Source organism: Ictalurus furcatus, chromosome 3 (assembly GCF_023375685.1).
Source record: "Ictalurus furcatus strain D&B chromosome 3, Billie_1.0, whole genome shotgun sequence".
In the NCBI taxonomy this organism is placed as follows: Eukaryota; Metazoa; Chordata; class Actinopteri; order Siluriformes; family Ictaluridae; genus Ictalurus; species Ictalurus furcatus.
In genome coordinates, this window is record NC_071257.1 from 13,279,464 (window position 1) to 13,294,906 (window position 15,443).

The window sequence follows — 15,443 nt, forward strand, 5'->3', positions numbered from 1 at the left end:
AGCAATTAAAATATGAATGAACTGTTCTGTTTTTTTTTTTTTTAGTTATTACACCATCACCACAGTGTTACCAAATGCACCACACCACAATGTTACCTCAAAGTAATTAGTAGGATTTGTTAATATTTATAAAGAAAGTTACTTACTTAAACAATTTAACAATGGTAGCTCAGGGAAATGTCAGAATAATGAACTCTAATAATAATAATAAAAAAGCTGAATTCACATCATTAGAGGGTCAGTCATGTGCAACAGATGTGCAAAAAACAAAAGTGCCATCTATTATTGTTTAGCTTATTTACAGCAATATCATCTGAGTGTTAAAATTAATTAACAGTACATATGATTCAGTATATTTAACTTGTTTAAATTTGGTCTTGAAATACAAAGCACAGTGCAGTGGTAGAATGGGCTGATTTCAACGTGCCTGCAGATAGTCTAGCAATAAAGCTGGTCTTGATTAAAAAAATTGTTTTAATAATAATAATAATAATAATAATAATAAGAAGAAGAAGAAGAAGAAGAAGAAGAAGAAGGCACACAAAAATTCATGTAACAATTCTATTTCATATATGTGTATTTAAATTCTAGGTATATTCCCTAAAGACTGATTTGACAATGATTTTCCTTCAATTTACAGTTTTGACAACAGGAAATGAAATGCCCATCCAAGACAATATTACCACGTCAGTGCTGATTCTTTGCCCTGGCACTGATAACATGGCCCAGGGAGGCAAACGCTGGTGCTTGAAGTGCATCTGCTGGTATTTTTTTTTTTTTTTTTTTTTGTAAATCCGAAAATACGGAGAGAAAACGGAAGCAAACTTTGTACCGTCTCCCTCAATCATATTCCGATACTTGCTTTGCATCATGCTGCTCATACCATGCACTGAAAACCCTCTCTGAGTTTATGTTTTTTATCTGTGATAATGGAACTCCTGCATAAAATGCATGAGGAAACAAACTAATTGAGAATTTTCGACTTCTAACAGATTCATACACCGACACTTCTGAGTACATTCAAGCGATTTGTGCAGTGTACACAAAATAACAACTCCTCTATCTACCTCCACACTGGTGGAAAATATGCCAGCCAGCAGGATGCACACACGCCTGTAGTTCATTTTAAATGGCTGCCCTCTCTTGGTCGGTTAATACTGCCAGCTCTCTTCGTCTCTCTGCATCTTGACACAGCACACTGAGCCTAATCGCACATAATTGGGTGGGTGGGACAGGGGGCCGGCACAGGCTTTGTGTGCAAAGGGCAAGTGGTCAAGTTAATGGGGCCCTTGTATGGAACAGGGAGCGCTCACTCACTCAATCTCTCTCTCTCTCTCTCTCCTTCCCTCAGGATGGTGGTGTTGGGAAGAACAGACTTCTTTCAAATCTCAAAAAAGGGTTGGGGGTGGTACTCGCTTCACCCCTCCCTCTGTGTGTCTCTTCCCCAGTACCAGCCAGCCAGTCCAGTGAGCTAGAACGGCTCGTCATCTCTGTAGGAGGGAACACCAGAGAGACACAGTGATTTACCTGAGAGGCAAATCTGACTAGGAACCTTCTATTCACTTATAATCCAGTCTAACAGAATTATAGAGGATTTGAATAAGTAGCATTTTAAAATGCAAGAGAATAATCGACACATTGATAGAATTCAACTTATTTTCTCTCTCACACACACACACATACAGTGTGTATATTATATTTATATATAATAAGACTATATGAGACAAGTGAGATAAGACTCTTCACAAACATACAAATCAAATAATAAATACACGTACAAAGGGTACGTCTCAGTTATTCATCAGCTTATAATTAATGTTGGTATAAAACCTTAAAATAAGTTAATATCACAGGAGATAATCATAGCAATTACAGCCATGTCGGTTTAAAAACACTAACTATAATTTTGTATTCAGGATTAAAAATAAAAAGTGCAGACAGTGTGCATGTCATGACAAATAAATTAGTAGCAAAGCTAACATTCATAGGGGGAAAAAAACAGCACTAGAAACAAAACTATTTCAAATAATGGTTTAATCACAGTCATTACAACCACCTGCTCCATTAGTGTAAAACAATCACTTTAGACTCATCAGTCACAGTGCAGAAACACCAAGCCCAGAAAAACAAGATCAAATAACTAAAAAAGTTGCAGCTCTGACATCAAGTGTATGATTTCTCAGCTCAGTATAAACAGTTTTTACACTGGGTAAATGCAAATACTCTGAACGTGAAATACTTTATGATAATACTTGTTATCCTGATAGGTCATTATTACTTAATTGACAGCATCACATACATTCTGTATACAGTTTGTATTCAAGGTAATATCGTAAAATGTTTATCAGTCAGACCCCCCCCCCCCCCCAAATTTTTTATATAAAGTCCTTATTTAACAAAGATACTTCCCCTGGAATACTTGATTTGAAAGGCTGTCTCCTCTAGACCATATAGTGGAAGAGCCTGTAATTTATACTGCATTTCCTCATTTGCACATGGGCTAATATCAGGCTGTACATATCCACACAGCAATCCAGAACAGTGGTAAAGGTCTTTCTTGTAAGCTATGAAACTCTGTGAGGTCTGCGGACAGACAGAATGGTTTGGCACGTGATATTCTCACTTAAAGTCTTACTTAAAAATGAGCAGCGAGAGTGAATCACAGTTCTCCAGATATATATATATATATATATATGGGGCGACCTGGTAAAAACCTGGTGAATTCTGGTGAACAGCCAAAAAAGACAAACAAAAAAAGGTGGTTTTAGACAAAATGACATTTTTATGCCTACAACATACTTTACCTACAACATCAGCCTCAACCATAAGCATATTTGGTGACACTTTATTTGGAGGGTACCAACATAGTAACTTTATAACACATTCATAGGCATTGCATAAATATTTTATAAAGTGTTGCTGGTGAATTTATGCAGGGCTTAAGATGATGCTAGAGGTTTTATATAACTTTGTCTTTATACAGAACAGAGAACAACAACCATAAATTATCATTGTGAGTCAATAGATCAAGAAACTGTGTTGGTTTCATTTTTTCATCCATATCTTGCCAGTTACTAGCTTGTTTTTATTCACAACACATTCGTGAACGTTGTAGAAGGTACACACAGTGTGTGAAAGTGTATACATTCATTCATGAACATTATAGTTTGAGGGCATTAAAATCATTCATTTGTCTGGCACATGAGATTCATAAATAAGAAGCTGTATTAGAATGGGAAGATCATCCTTAATCGTTTCAATGCAGATGGACTGAGAATTCCATTCAAGTCCATGCGCCTATACAGTACATCTCACAAAAGCCAGGCATAAACCAGATGGATGCGTTTTTACCAATACTTTACTACAGTATCTACTTCTTATCGGAGCACAGAGTTATATTGCGGTGTAAAGTCAAAGTTGCATAAAACCTCCAATATCATCTTACGCATACTGACATAAGCCTTTCATAAATTCGCCATCAATGCTCTGTAAAATGTTTACGCAATGCTTACGAATGTGTTATAAAGGCACGATGTAGCTAAGATGTTCAAATAAAGTGTTATGATATATTTCACCAAAAATGACGTGCAAAAATTTTTCTTTACTTTTTATTCATGCCTCGGAAATCCTCCTACAAACATCATGATGGGTGAGGAACCAGTTTAACAAAATGTGTAGAAAAACGTGCAATCTGTCTAAAGATTTTAAAACCTTGTTAGCTAAGCATGATTTCCTTGCACAGTGAATTTCCGGGTTTATCTGCAATGCAGTTGGAATGGAATCTTTAAATGTTTAAGAAAGCCTGAACAATATATAGTATAAAAAAACCAACCAAAAAAAAAAACACCTTAATTCACAATGTGAAGGGTTTTCCCAGGTCGCCGAACATTTATATTCTTTCCTTGTCCAGTGCTAAATGATGAATGGAATAAAATAGTGATTATGCACAGTAGCATTAGATTGATTTATGCATGAAGTGCATAATTAGGCCAACTATTATGCAATAAGCCATGCCATTAAGCACCCACCCATCCATCCATCAGGTGCCTGTTCAAAATAGCAAAAATCACTGCACCATATAAAGGTATTACGGTTAAGCTATTTTCAGAAACACACACTTCTCAGGAAGATGGCTGTGCTCTGGGTGGCCTTGCCTCTGTTTTACACACTTTTTATTGCACAGTAACAAGGTCAGGCATGAGTTCACACAGCAACTGAATCCCACACACTCCGACATATACTGTGTGTTTTAAAAGCATTATGGATACAAGAGTGAAAAAAAGGCTAGGTTGAGTAAACCCTGGGTATCACAGTGGCAGAGCCAGGGGGTGGCACAGCAGAGGTCTGCCAGGTTCACAGCAGGCGCGGACTGGGTATGTGGGTGAGGGTGAGCAGCACAGGATAGTGGATGTTCTCGTCATATGTCTCCTTTCCCTCTCTTTTCATCTAAAATAAAAAAAGAAATAAAAGAAAAAATCATGAGGCAATATCACATATTCTGCATATTCAAGGGACTAGGTAGAAGCTGTGTAAGAACATTTACAAGTACAAGTATGTGACACCTCTGAATATTTTTTTGTAAAAGTGTAATATTTTCCCCAATGTCTGTCTGCATTTTAGTGTACTCATTTTGGCTGGGACAAGTCACAATTTGAATATATGGTCTTGTGAAAATTTTGTTAATGAGCAAAAATATGCCTTTGCCTTGTTGACCTTTATCAATTTGGTGTGTAGAATCCAAGGTTAGATACATTTTAAAAATCCAGCAAAAATATTAAGGGTTTGTTTGATTTGGCCAGTTTCCTATGAACACATCAGCAGATACTGGACCTTCATTCATATTTCATATGTACTGCACTCTAAGCTCATCTGACACTGTATGGATTGAAATAGGAAGGTTGCTGTTATTGGTTAATAGTACTAATTGTGTTCTCCTGAATAACTATGAAGTGTTTGGCATCAGTCAAGCTAAATGATCACATGACAATGCCTTTACACACTCACTGAGCACTTTATTAGGAACACCTGTACACCTATGCATTTATGCAATTATCTAATCAGCCAATCGTGTGGCAGCAGTGTAATGCATAAATCATGTAGATATGGGCCATCAGCTTCAGGTAATGTTCACATCAATATCAGAATGAGGGGGGAAAATGTGAGCCCAGTGATTTTGACGTGCAATGGCATGATTGTTGGTGCCACACAGGCTGGTTTGAGTATTTCTATAACTGCTGATCTCTTGGGATTTTCACATACAACAGTCTCTAGAGTTTACTCAGAATGGTACAATAAAGACGAAATATCCAGTGAGCAGCAGTTCTGCTGACGAAAACGTATTTGTTGATAAGAGAGGTCAATGGAGAACGGCCAGACTTGTTCGAGCTGACAGAAAGCCTACAGTAACTCAGATAACCACTCTGTACAATTGTGGTGAGCAGAAAAGCACCTCAGAACACAGAACATACATTTACATTACATTTGGATACATTTATTCATTTAGCAGACGCTTTTATCCAAAGCGACTTACAAATGAGAAAATACAAGCAAAGCGATATATCAAGCAGAGAACAATACAAGTAGTGCCACTATTATCATTTTTTAATTTTTTTTTATGGGTTGGATAGGTGTTCACGGAAGAGGTGGGTCTTTTGCTGTTTTTTGAAAATAGTGACAGATTCTGCGATCCGGATTGAGGTTGGAAGTTCATTCCACCACTGAGGAACAGTTAGGTTGAATGTTCTTGAAGGGGACCTTGAGCCACGCCGAGTAGGTACTACAAAGCGTCGGTCGTTGATTGATCGCAGATTGTGTGAGGGAACATAAGACAAGTTCTTGTAGGTGAGCATCATGGCCTTGATTTTGATACGGGCAGCTACAGGAAGCCAGTGGAGGGAGATGAAGAGGGGTGTGACATGGGTTCTCTTGGGCTGGTTGAAGACAAGGCATGCTGCTGCATTCTGAATCAACATGTCAAACCTTGAGGAGGATGAGCTACAACAGCAGAAGACCACGTCGGGTTCCACTTCTGTAAGCCAAGAACAGAAAGCTGAGGCTGCAGTGAGCACAGGCTCACCAAAACTGGACAGTTGAAGACTGGAAAAAATGTAGCCTGGTCTGATGATCTTGTTTTTTTCAGACAGATCGTAGGGTCAGAATTTGGCACCAACAGCATCCATAGAGCAATCCATGGACCCAACCTGCTTTATGTCAGCAGTCCAGGCTGGTGGAGGTGGTGTAATGATGTGGGGAATGTTTTCTTGGCACACTTGGGCCCATTAATACCAACCAATCATCGCTTGAATGCCACAGACTATTTGAGTATTGTTGCTGACCATGTGCATCTCTTCATGGCCACAATTTACCCATTTTCTAATGGATACTTCCAGCATGATAATGCACCATGTCACAAAGCAAAGTCGTCTCAAACTGGTTTCATGAACATGACAATGAGTTCAATATTATTAAGTGGCCTTCCCAGTCACCGCATCTGAATCCAGCAGAACACCTTTGGGATGTGGTAGAACGGGAGATTCCCAGCATGAAAGTGCACCTGAAAAATCTATAGGCATTGCGTGATGCAAACATGTCACCATGGACCAGAATCTCAAAGGAATGTCTTCAGCATCTTGTGGAATTCATGCCATGATGTTTTGAGAGCAAAGGGAGGCCCTACCCAGATTTAGTATAGTGTTCCTAATAAAGTGCTCAGTGAGTGTTCTTAAGATGATGTTTTTTGGGGGAGTTTTTTCATTCGCTGACAATGGTCTAAGCACCCGAAAGGAGTTTCTAACTCTGTGTCCTATTAAATTCAGCTCTTTGCACTGCTCAGCTATTTTGGATTTTATTTAATTTTGGAGTGCGGGAGTGTTTTGCTAGAGCTTTTGGTAATTCACTTAGAAATGCAATTTTAAAAACTTCTTGTTAGTGCTCCTTTAACATTAACATACAAAAATAAGTGCTAACTCTTCCGCACCCAGAGGGCCCCTGTTTCTTCTCTCTTCTTACAAATGGCTTATCAACACAGTGAGCAATCCAGGACAGACACCGAGTACCGCGCTTCACAACTGCTCCACAATGACTCAAAGCTGAGGTGTCTGCATGAGAGACATCATCCATCACCCTCAGGGGCCACTTTTCCTTAACAGTCCCACAACACACACAATTACTGCCAGCCTGCTCCTCTCTGCCAGTCGAGCCATGCCCTGTCCCAGACAATTGGTTTGCCCGCAGCACAAACACAATCTGCCATGTGGGCTCAGCGAGTACTGTGCAATCCGGTTATGAAAATCACAACCCTCCACACAGAAAGCAAATCTGACATGCACACGTTCTTTATGCAAGGCTGGGTGTTACAAGCGAGGCCCAAATATACAGTAAAAAAATAAACAGAGGGAAAACAAAGTGCAACTAACTGTTCACTTGCTGTATTAAAACACTTGCAACTGCATCTCTGGACCATATAATAAACTTTAGATATTCTAAGCTGTGTAATAATTACACAGCTAGACAATGAAAGTCAAGCAGCATTTCTTTTTTTCTTTTTATTTTTTACTGTATTTATCAAAAACTAAAGAAAGAAAACGAATGCCAGAGTCTATATAAAGTATGCAAATAAGATTTAATCACTGTTTATAGATAATGTAAAATCTATATTATGCAATATGATTTACTGCACCAAAAGCTTGGGGATTCAGTTTATAATATTTCCCATGGATATTTTCTCCTGATATGAATTTGTCAGGTTTTACAGTTTGATAGAACTGAAGCCATGTGGCTCAATTTTGTTTTTATGGTGGAAAGTACAATAATAATCCAAATGCCAATGTACACATGAAGTCATGTGAAAAAATAAGTACACCCCATGGAAATTGTTGGTTTTTTGACATATTTGGACAAGCAAACATTTGATCCTCTTTGACTTAGTGTCTATTAATAAAGTTGATATACTTGAACGAAACCACACGGAAAAATAACATTTTCAATCATTTATTCCACAGAAATATCAACAGATGTGATATTCTTCTGTGGAAAAAGTAAGTACACACTTGACCTCAGGAGTTAGTATTGCCCCCTTTAGAAGAAATAGCTTCTTGCATGTACTGCCTGTGTAAAATCCCCCCACAACATTTCAATGGGATACAAATCCGGTTTTGACTAGGCCATTCCATAACTCTCCATTTCTTCTTTTTAAGCCATTCCTTGGTGGATTTGCTTGTGTGCTTAGGATCATTATCCTGTTGAAAGGTCCACTTTTGGTTCAACTTCAACTTTCGGGCAGATGGCCTCAGGTTATCTTCAAGCACTCTTTGATATGATTCAGAATTCATAGTTCAATCAATGAATGCCACCTGAGGCAGCGAAGCAACCCCAAACCATAACATTTCCACCACCGTGCTTCACAAATGGTATGAGGTGTTTCTCCTGAAAAGCTTTCATTCTGTCCATAGCACATTATTCTAAAAGGCCTGGTCATTGCCTGTATACTAATTGGCAAACTGTAGTCTTGCAAAGGCTTTTTCCTGGCACGCCTCCCATGCAGGTCAAATTTGTGCAATCTCTTTCTGATTGTAGAAGCATGCACTTTGCTTCTACAGTTGCAAGACGTACTAGCAGATCCTGTGATTAAAATTTGGGGTTCTTGGAGAGTTCTTTTTGCATCAGACAGTCTGCTCTGTAGATTATTTTCCTTAGTGGAATGATGTATTTCAAATAATTTGGAGATCTTTTTAAATCCCTTGCCAGACTCATAGGCATCCACAGCCTTTTTTCTGAAGGCCTTATAGAACTCTTTAGATCTTAGCATGATGACACCACACACCTCAAAAGCAAAGGGAACACCAGACACTAGATATGAGAGGGGTATAAATAAGACAGGTTCCACCTGCACTCACTAAGCAGGTTCTAATCACGGGCACCCAATCTTCAACACCTGATTCTAATTTTATGGATTTGAAGGTGCGATAAATGTAGGGGTGTACTTACTTTTTCTATGTGACTGATCTGTATTTTTGTTCATTTAAATTGTGAAAATTACAAACAAAATGTCAATTTTATGTCTCATTTGATATTGTATCACCTTTATTAATAGGCACCTTTTCAAAGAGGATCAAATGTTTGATTGTCCAAATATGTCAAAAAAGCCAACAATTTCCATACGGTGTACTTATTTTTTCACATGACTGTAGTGGCTCCCCCCCAAAGTGTTTTGTAATTTTTTGTGTGGTTTTTTGCTGGAAAACTACTTGAATTGGTGAAATTACAATTGTACAAAATTGATTTGCCTGGCCTTTCGCAGTGATGTTTGTTGGTAAATGAGACCTTTTAGCTGTACTCATATTCGCCACAGTTGAATCGAAGATGGCGTTGGATAAATGTGAGTTGTGATGGCCACATGATGCATCTTGGTTCAAATCTGCAGTAATTTAGAAAAATCGCAAGCTTTTCTGAATTTTGCAGAGTTTGTTTGATTTTGCGTTAATTTCTGCGATTGTAAAATCCTGGATGGACTGTGATACACAAAACTAATATTAACACTGGCAGAGTAGAATGCGATGAATTCTACAAGTGCGCAAGCCACAACCTCTATCTGAACCCAAGCGTATTCTGATTTAGAATTTAGAGTAAAATGCGTGAAAGGTTTTTTGTCCTTACAACTGTTTTGAATAAAACAAATTTTATTGGTAATAAAATGTTCCTATTATTACAAAGGTCTGACCAATTGCAATAAAAATCAACAACTGAACACAAAAACTCAATCTTAAATTTATACTCATTTGAATTTGATTTGATAAAAACAAAGCCTTACATAAATGTCACCAATGCTAACCTCAGCCCTAACCTTTGTATTGTTTTCATGACACATATGAGTAGCTACAAATTTGCAAGTGTGAAACCATGTTGGCCATTTCATTGGTGAGAACAGTGTGAATTATCATCAATATTCTACACAGGGAAACAGCTCACAAGCTGCAGTTCATAAATTCACAGTGTATAAACCCTGCCATGGCATCTTCACTCTGTGGCTGGAGGATGGCAGATGAAAGACTCCCCTCTTGGAGTCTTTGTTATCGTGTTAGTGCGTGTTATCGCTCTCTCCACCTCCTCTACGCATCGGCCGGTGGTTGAACTCGTGACCCCTCGGTAATCACGACGGCCAGTCGGCCAACACTAAACCCACTGCAGGGACCAACACACTCTGCATTCAAATCTCACAGCCAAGAGAGGAAGAGAGAGAGGGAGTGAAAGGGGTTTGTGGAAAGAGAGATAAAGGGTGAGAGAGTGATATAAGAAAGGAGCTTATGGGGGGAGAGAGAGAGAGAGGGAGAGAGAGAGACTTTCCCCCCCTTTCAAAGGTGAAAAGTTTAACAAGCAAAGCTGTTCCTCCTGATCACAGGCTGCTAACCAGCTTCATGGGTGGCTGGATAAATCGGCTCGTACGTTTTTAAATCTTACTACTGTCAGGATGCAAGGCATTTATTTTACTGCCACTTTCCCCCCCTCCCTCTACTTCTGGTTTTTTCTCTTCAGTTGCTAAGCATGTCCTGAGAGAATGAGGGACACACTGAACATCAGCATGCTTAAACTGCAGCCCCCAGAAAAAAATGGATGGACGCCTGGTTCGAGAGAGGACATGAGGGAGGACAAGTAGTCAGACAGCTGGAAGAGGGAAAGCGTACATTAAGGCACACTTGTGTGTGATGTGTGACACGTTTGCATGTGTGATTTATGTGTGTGTTTATAAGGGGGGGTTGTCAGAATTAAAATTCATGACTCTCTCTTCACCACCAACTGAGTAACAAGATTAAGACGGGCAGGCAGAAAATAGCGGCATTATCAGGCAGCTTGCAGTCCTCCAGCTGCTGCAGCTCTATTCCAGAACAGTGGGGATAAGAGGATAACATGCAGCCCCCTCGCCACAGCCACAAACAGACGCACACTCGTACACACTCCTCTACACCCCTCTGTATATCCTGCAACACTGTGCTGAGTAGGGAGGAGTGGAAGGTTTTGGGGGGTCAAAGGGAACGCCTCAATCTGCAGGACATCAGAGACTGCAGCTGAGGAGTGACCGGCATAAGAGGATGTGAGAATACAGATAACACGAACATGCGTTTAAATACTGTATATAGCATTATCACTACTAATGTCAAACCAGCAATAAAATACTAATTTTCGAGCGAAGTGTGATGTACAGTCTTCATATTGGTCTTGAAGAGCATCTTTTTCAATAAACAAACAAACACATACAAACCTGGATGCTCATCAGAAGATAAGAAATGAGACTTAATCACTTTTTGATATGATGAAGCCACTTCAGCTTCCCCTGCTATCATATGAACTATCATATATCATCCTGCTGGCAAACCCAACGAGTGCAAGCACAACACACACACACACACACACACACACAGGTAGCAGTAGTAGAACACTTGACTCGGCTTACCATTATCATTATCCACACAGTGTGTAGAACTGTGAATATTACATCGAAGCATAAAATACTGATAGTGTATAATAACCATTTCAGTTTGTTTGTGAAATATCAAATGCTTCCAAATGTCCTTGCTCAGTTTGCAAAGCATTATCCAATAGCAGTAGCAGCTCAGTGGTTAAGACATTAGATGGAAGGCTGTGAGGTCAAATCCCAGGACTGTCAAGCTGCCACTGCGCGGCCCTTGAGCAAGGCCCTTAACCCTCAACTGCTCAAATGGGTACATGAGATGAACGTAAGTCGTCCTGGATAAGCGCGTCTGCCAAATGATGTAAATGTAAATTGTCTTTTTATTACCATTATACACACACATCTTCCCAGAACGCTACGGAGAAGATTATTCACTCCTGGTGTTTCGGCTATTGCGTTAATACAATTATGTGAGGACAGTGAGAATGAAGTAGGCTAAAATGAAGCTTTGAAATGATTTCATGGTGCACCTCCTTTCAAACTAAGCTGACAGAACGCGATGAGAATGACGCATTTGGTTCAGAATAATACAGGGACTGTTTAGTAGTCATATTACGATTTCCCTTACAATGTGCAATGTGCCATGAGCAAGGCTTACCCACCTTTTCTAACTCTCTCTTTCTCTCTACCTTTTAACCATCATTCAGTTTTGCATTTCTCCCTCCCTCTCTGGTCACTGACAGCTCTAAATTTACTTTCACACAGTGTCTGAGGTTGGTTTGTTTTTCTTTTGTCTTTTTATTTTTCTTTTTAGGCGACACTTCTGGCCACCCATGACTGGTGGTGGAGTGGCCACTCAAAGGGCTGTGGAAATAAAGCCCAAATCACTTACAGTAGTGCCAGGGCCATTTTCCTCAGGCATGGGCAGGTCTGCCTGTCAGGCCTACGGGGCCTAATGGGTCCTCACAGCTTCCTCCGCAGCCAAAAATGGCAGCCAGTGCCATTAACCAGCTGTTAACCAGCTGGACTCCGCAGTTGCTGCTGCCAGCCCTGTGCTTGGACCGATAGATAGGCATGATGACAAGGACAGTGACTACCACTCGTTTATTCATTGCTCACAGAGTTTCCACATACTGATTTTAGCTCCTGAGAGAGATTATGGTTTTTATCACAAGTTAAGTGCAGAGCACGGAAAAGCACTCATACTGTACACACGCTGTGGACACACAACCTGCGCCTCCAGCACACCACAAGACTACTGAAAGTTAAATAAACGATAGAATTATATTTATTATCTCGATACATCACACAGCACAAACCACACACATGGACATTTCAAATTTCACTTGATAAACACTTACCTTTATATGCATATCCCATATGATTGAGTCGTAGTTGTCGTAGCGGCACACAAGGAGTCCTGCTCTTTCTGCCAGTCTACAGAATTCTGTCAGTGTGTCTCCTCTCGTAGGGGCAAACACCAACGCTGTGCCCTACACACAAACACATTTCTCTAACTATCATTGTGAGGACCCTCCACTCACAAAATTAGTAATGCAGTAATTAATTCTATACCTATAACTTAAACCTAATCCTAACCTTAACCCCTTGAAGAAAACCTTTTGGTGCTTTTAGGTTTTTAAAAAAAAAATAAAAACAGCAAAAACAAAAACACCTCACAGTTTTCCTCTTGGGGAGCAGCGCAATCTCCTCACAAGGTCTAAACTGTCAGATATAATGATGTGTCAAAAATATTCGCACACACAACCCAGAGACATTGTTAATTTTTTTTTAATTAGGCCCATAAGAGAAAGGCTTGTCTTTTATTGTTTCATTTAATACTTTTTTTTTCTTTTAAAAAAAAATTAATTAAATAAAGTAGTAGTACTGTAGGTGTTTGTAAAATGGTGAAGTCCAGGCCAAATACAGTTCTTGAAATTTGGAAAATATTTTCTCCATATATACAGTATATATCTTCGTCATGGTCACTCATGAAATCAGCAGTAAAGTATTAAAAACAACTTGGCATGGAAATGAAAAGTATTATATAAACTACATTAAATATTATTTTCATTTTGGGCATTTTAATACGCTACAGATGTTGATCTACGAAACCTAGCTAAATTTCAAACAGCAAAGAGAAACTTAAAATAAAACTTAATTTCCCAAAAATAAGAGAAGCAGACATAGTCAGACATCAGAATGACACTTGCAACAATAAATTATGAGCGTGATTAAAGATCTAAGCTCTATCAGGCTGTGACGCATCAACGGAAGAGACTCGGCATCAAATACGGCTTCACTGCAAGTGGTGGTCTACATCATTACATTCTATTTGATTTCTCCCAGGTATTATATTAGATAATAAACAAAAAGATTAAAGCTCAACTAATCCAATCAGTTGCGCATCCCCACCCTTTATAGATCAACAGGCCGTGGACAACCAGCCGTGCTAAGAGGATTACTCAAAGGTTCAAAGTTTCTTTGAAATCCTTCAGCATTAAATACTATTTCATTTCTAGCATTTTATTGTTTCAACTAAAACGAGGCGGGGACTCGAATGAAACAAACAAACACACAACAAACACGACGACGAGAGTTGGATCGGCTCGTTTCTGCAGCTCTCTTCTTCGTTTTATTATCCTTTTTGTTTGTCTGCGAGCTGAAAACAGACATTCTGTTACAGCTATGCTAATCCCAGGCTGTGCGAGGCAACTCGTCGACTTTCATTTGAAAATAAAAATTAGAGTCATTAAAGGAAAATTAATTGGTTTTCCAAAATGCAATTGGCCAACATAGTTATGCTTTGGGCCATTAATAATGTTTCACGCTATTCTGTTTTAATGAGGTCCTTCTCTTGAATTTGTGAGAGCGTTATCGTTTTTACACCCAAAGCACAACTCTAATTCGTTACATGGTCGAGAACTGCTATTACTTCAGCTTCGAAATATGTCTGTATGGATTTGAGAAGGTCTCAGACAGTCAGTCAGTCAGAGAGAGAGAGAGAGAGAGAGAGAGAGAGAGAGAGAGGGGGGGAGAGATGAGATTAGAAGAGTGTAAACATAAACATGGAAATCACAGTGATCAAGGCGTTACATATCACAAGCTGTCCCACCAAATCACTGACAATCCAGTACCACTCTCTCTCTGTCTCTCTCTCTCTCTCTCTCCCACTTTTTTTTTTCCAAATATGAAGACATCCACCATGAAGGACTTTTGAGGGGAAAAATTGGAGATAAATACAAATCTGTTGCTATCTTTAAAGCTCTTTCATTTATTGTGGCTCTGGCAGCGTGTGGCTCTTATCACAGAGCTGATAAAGCTGAGCATCAAATATGAGAAACCCCAATTCAAGTTGCACATAATAAGCATTAAAGTATTCCATGATATTAACCCTGCCATTCCATTACTCTCTCAATCACTGCACAGTGCCTAATTACACTGCAAGAATACAAGAGCACATGCAAACATGCACGCACACACACACACACACACACACACACACACACACACACACACAGCACAACGTACTTACATCAGGCCGCAATAATCTCCTTAGAGCATCAACCAGGCAGGCTCTGTACTGGTCGAGAAACAGGCTATAAGAGAAATAAGGTGAAGGAGAGAGAGAGAGAGAGAGAGAGAGAGAGAGAGAGAGAGAGAGAGAGAGAGAGAGGATTGAGATAAAGCAGTAGGTTATTTATTTTTTGTTTGCCATCGATGTGGAAATCAATTTGTAGTACTAATATTCTATCTCTAGTAGATATGTAGATATATTTACAATTTCTTGCCTTGCTTAAGGCAGTCAGAGAACAATCCTTTCATTATATGCTAAACTACACACTACAGATGTGTGTAAGAACCCAGATGTACTATATGCATACACACAAGGACTGTCTGTATTCCGCAAACCCATGCATACATATTTTATCTGGCTTTGGAATCTGGTTCCTAATAATAGGAACAATCGTTTAGCTTCAAATGTGACAATCTTATAACAAAATTGTAGTGTTGTGATGACTTTCTTCAAATACTGTCA

At 39.2% G+C, this 15,443-nt stretch overlaps 1 protein-coding gene across 2 annotated transcripts in view; it reads right to left on the minus strand.

Moving 5' to 3' along the window:
• Window positions 1-2,396: 2,396 nt before the first annotated feature.
• camkmt (calmodulin-lysine N-methyltransferase) overlaps window positions 2,397-15,443 on the minus strand; it is a 115,678-nt gene continuing 102,631 nt past the window's right edge. Inside the window, exons 9-11 of one of the 2 annotated variants that reach the window (XM_053620834.1) lie at window positions 14,940-15,003; window positions 12,766-12,897; window positions 2,397-4,446 (exon numbers count right to left, since the gene is read on the minus strand). In XM_053620834.1, coding sequence (XP_053476809.1) covers window positions 4,354-4,446; window positions 12,766-12,897; window positions 14,940-15,003 — 289 coding nt within the window. In that variant the 3' untranslated portion in view covers window positions 2,397-4,353. Of the gene's footprint in view, window positions 4,447-11,806; window positions 12,460-12,765; window positions 12,898-14,939; window positions 15,004-15,443 lie in introns of those variants that run through there. The other variant, XM_053620833.1, reaches the window with a different exon arrangement.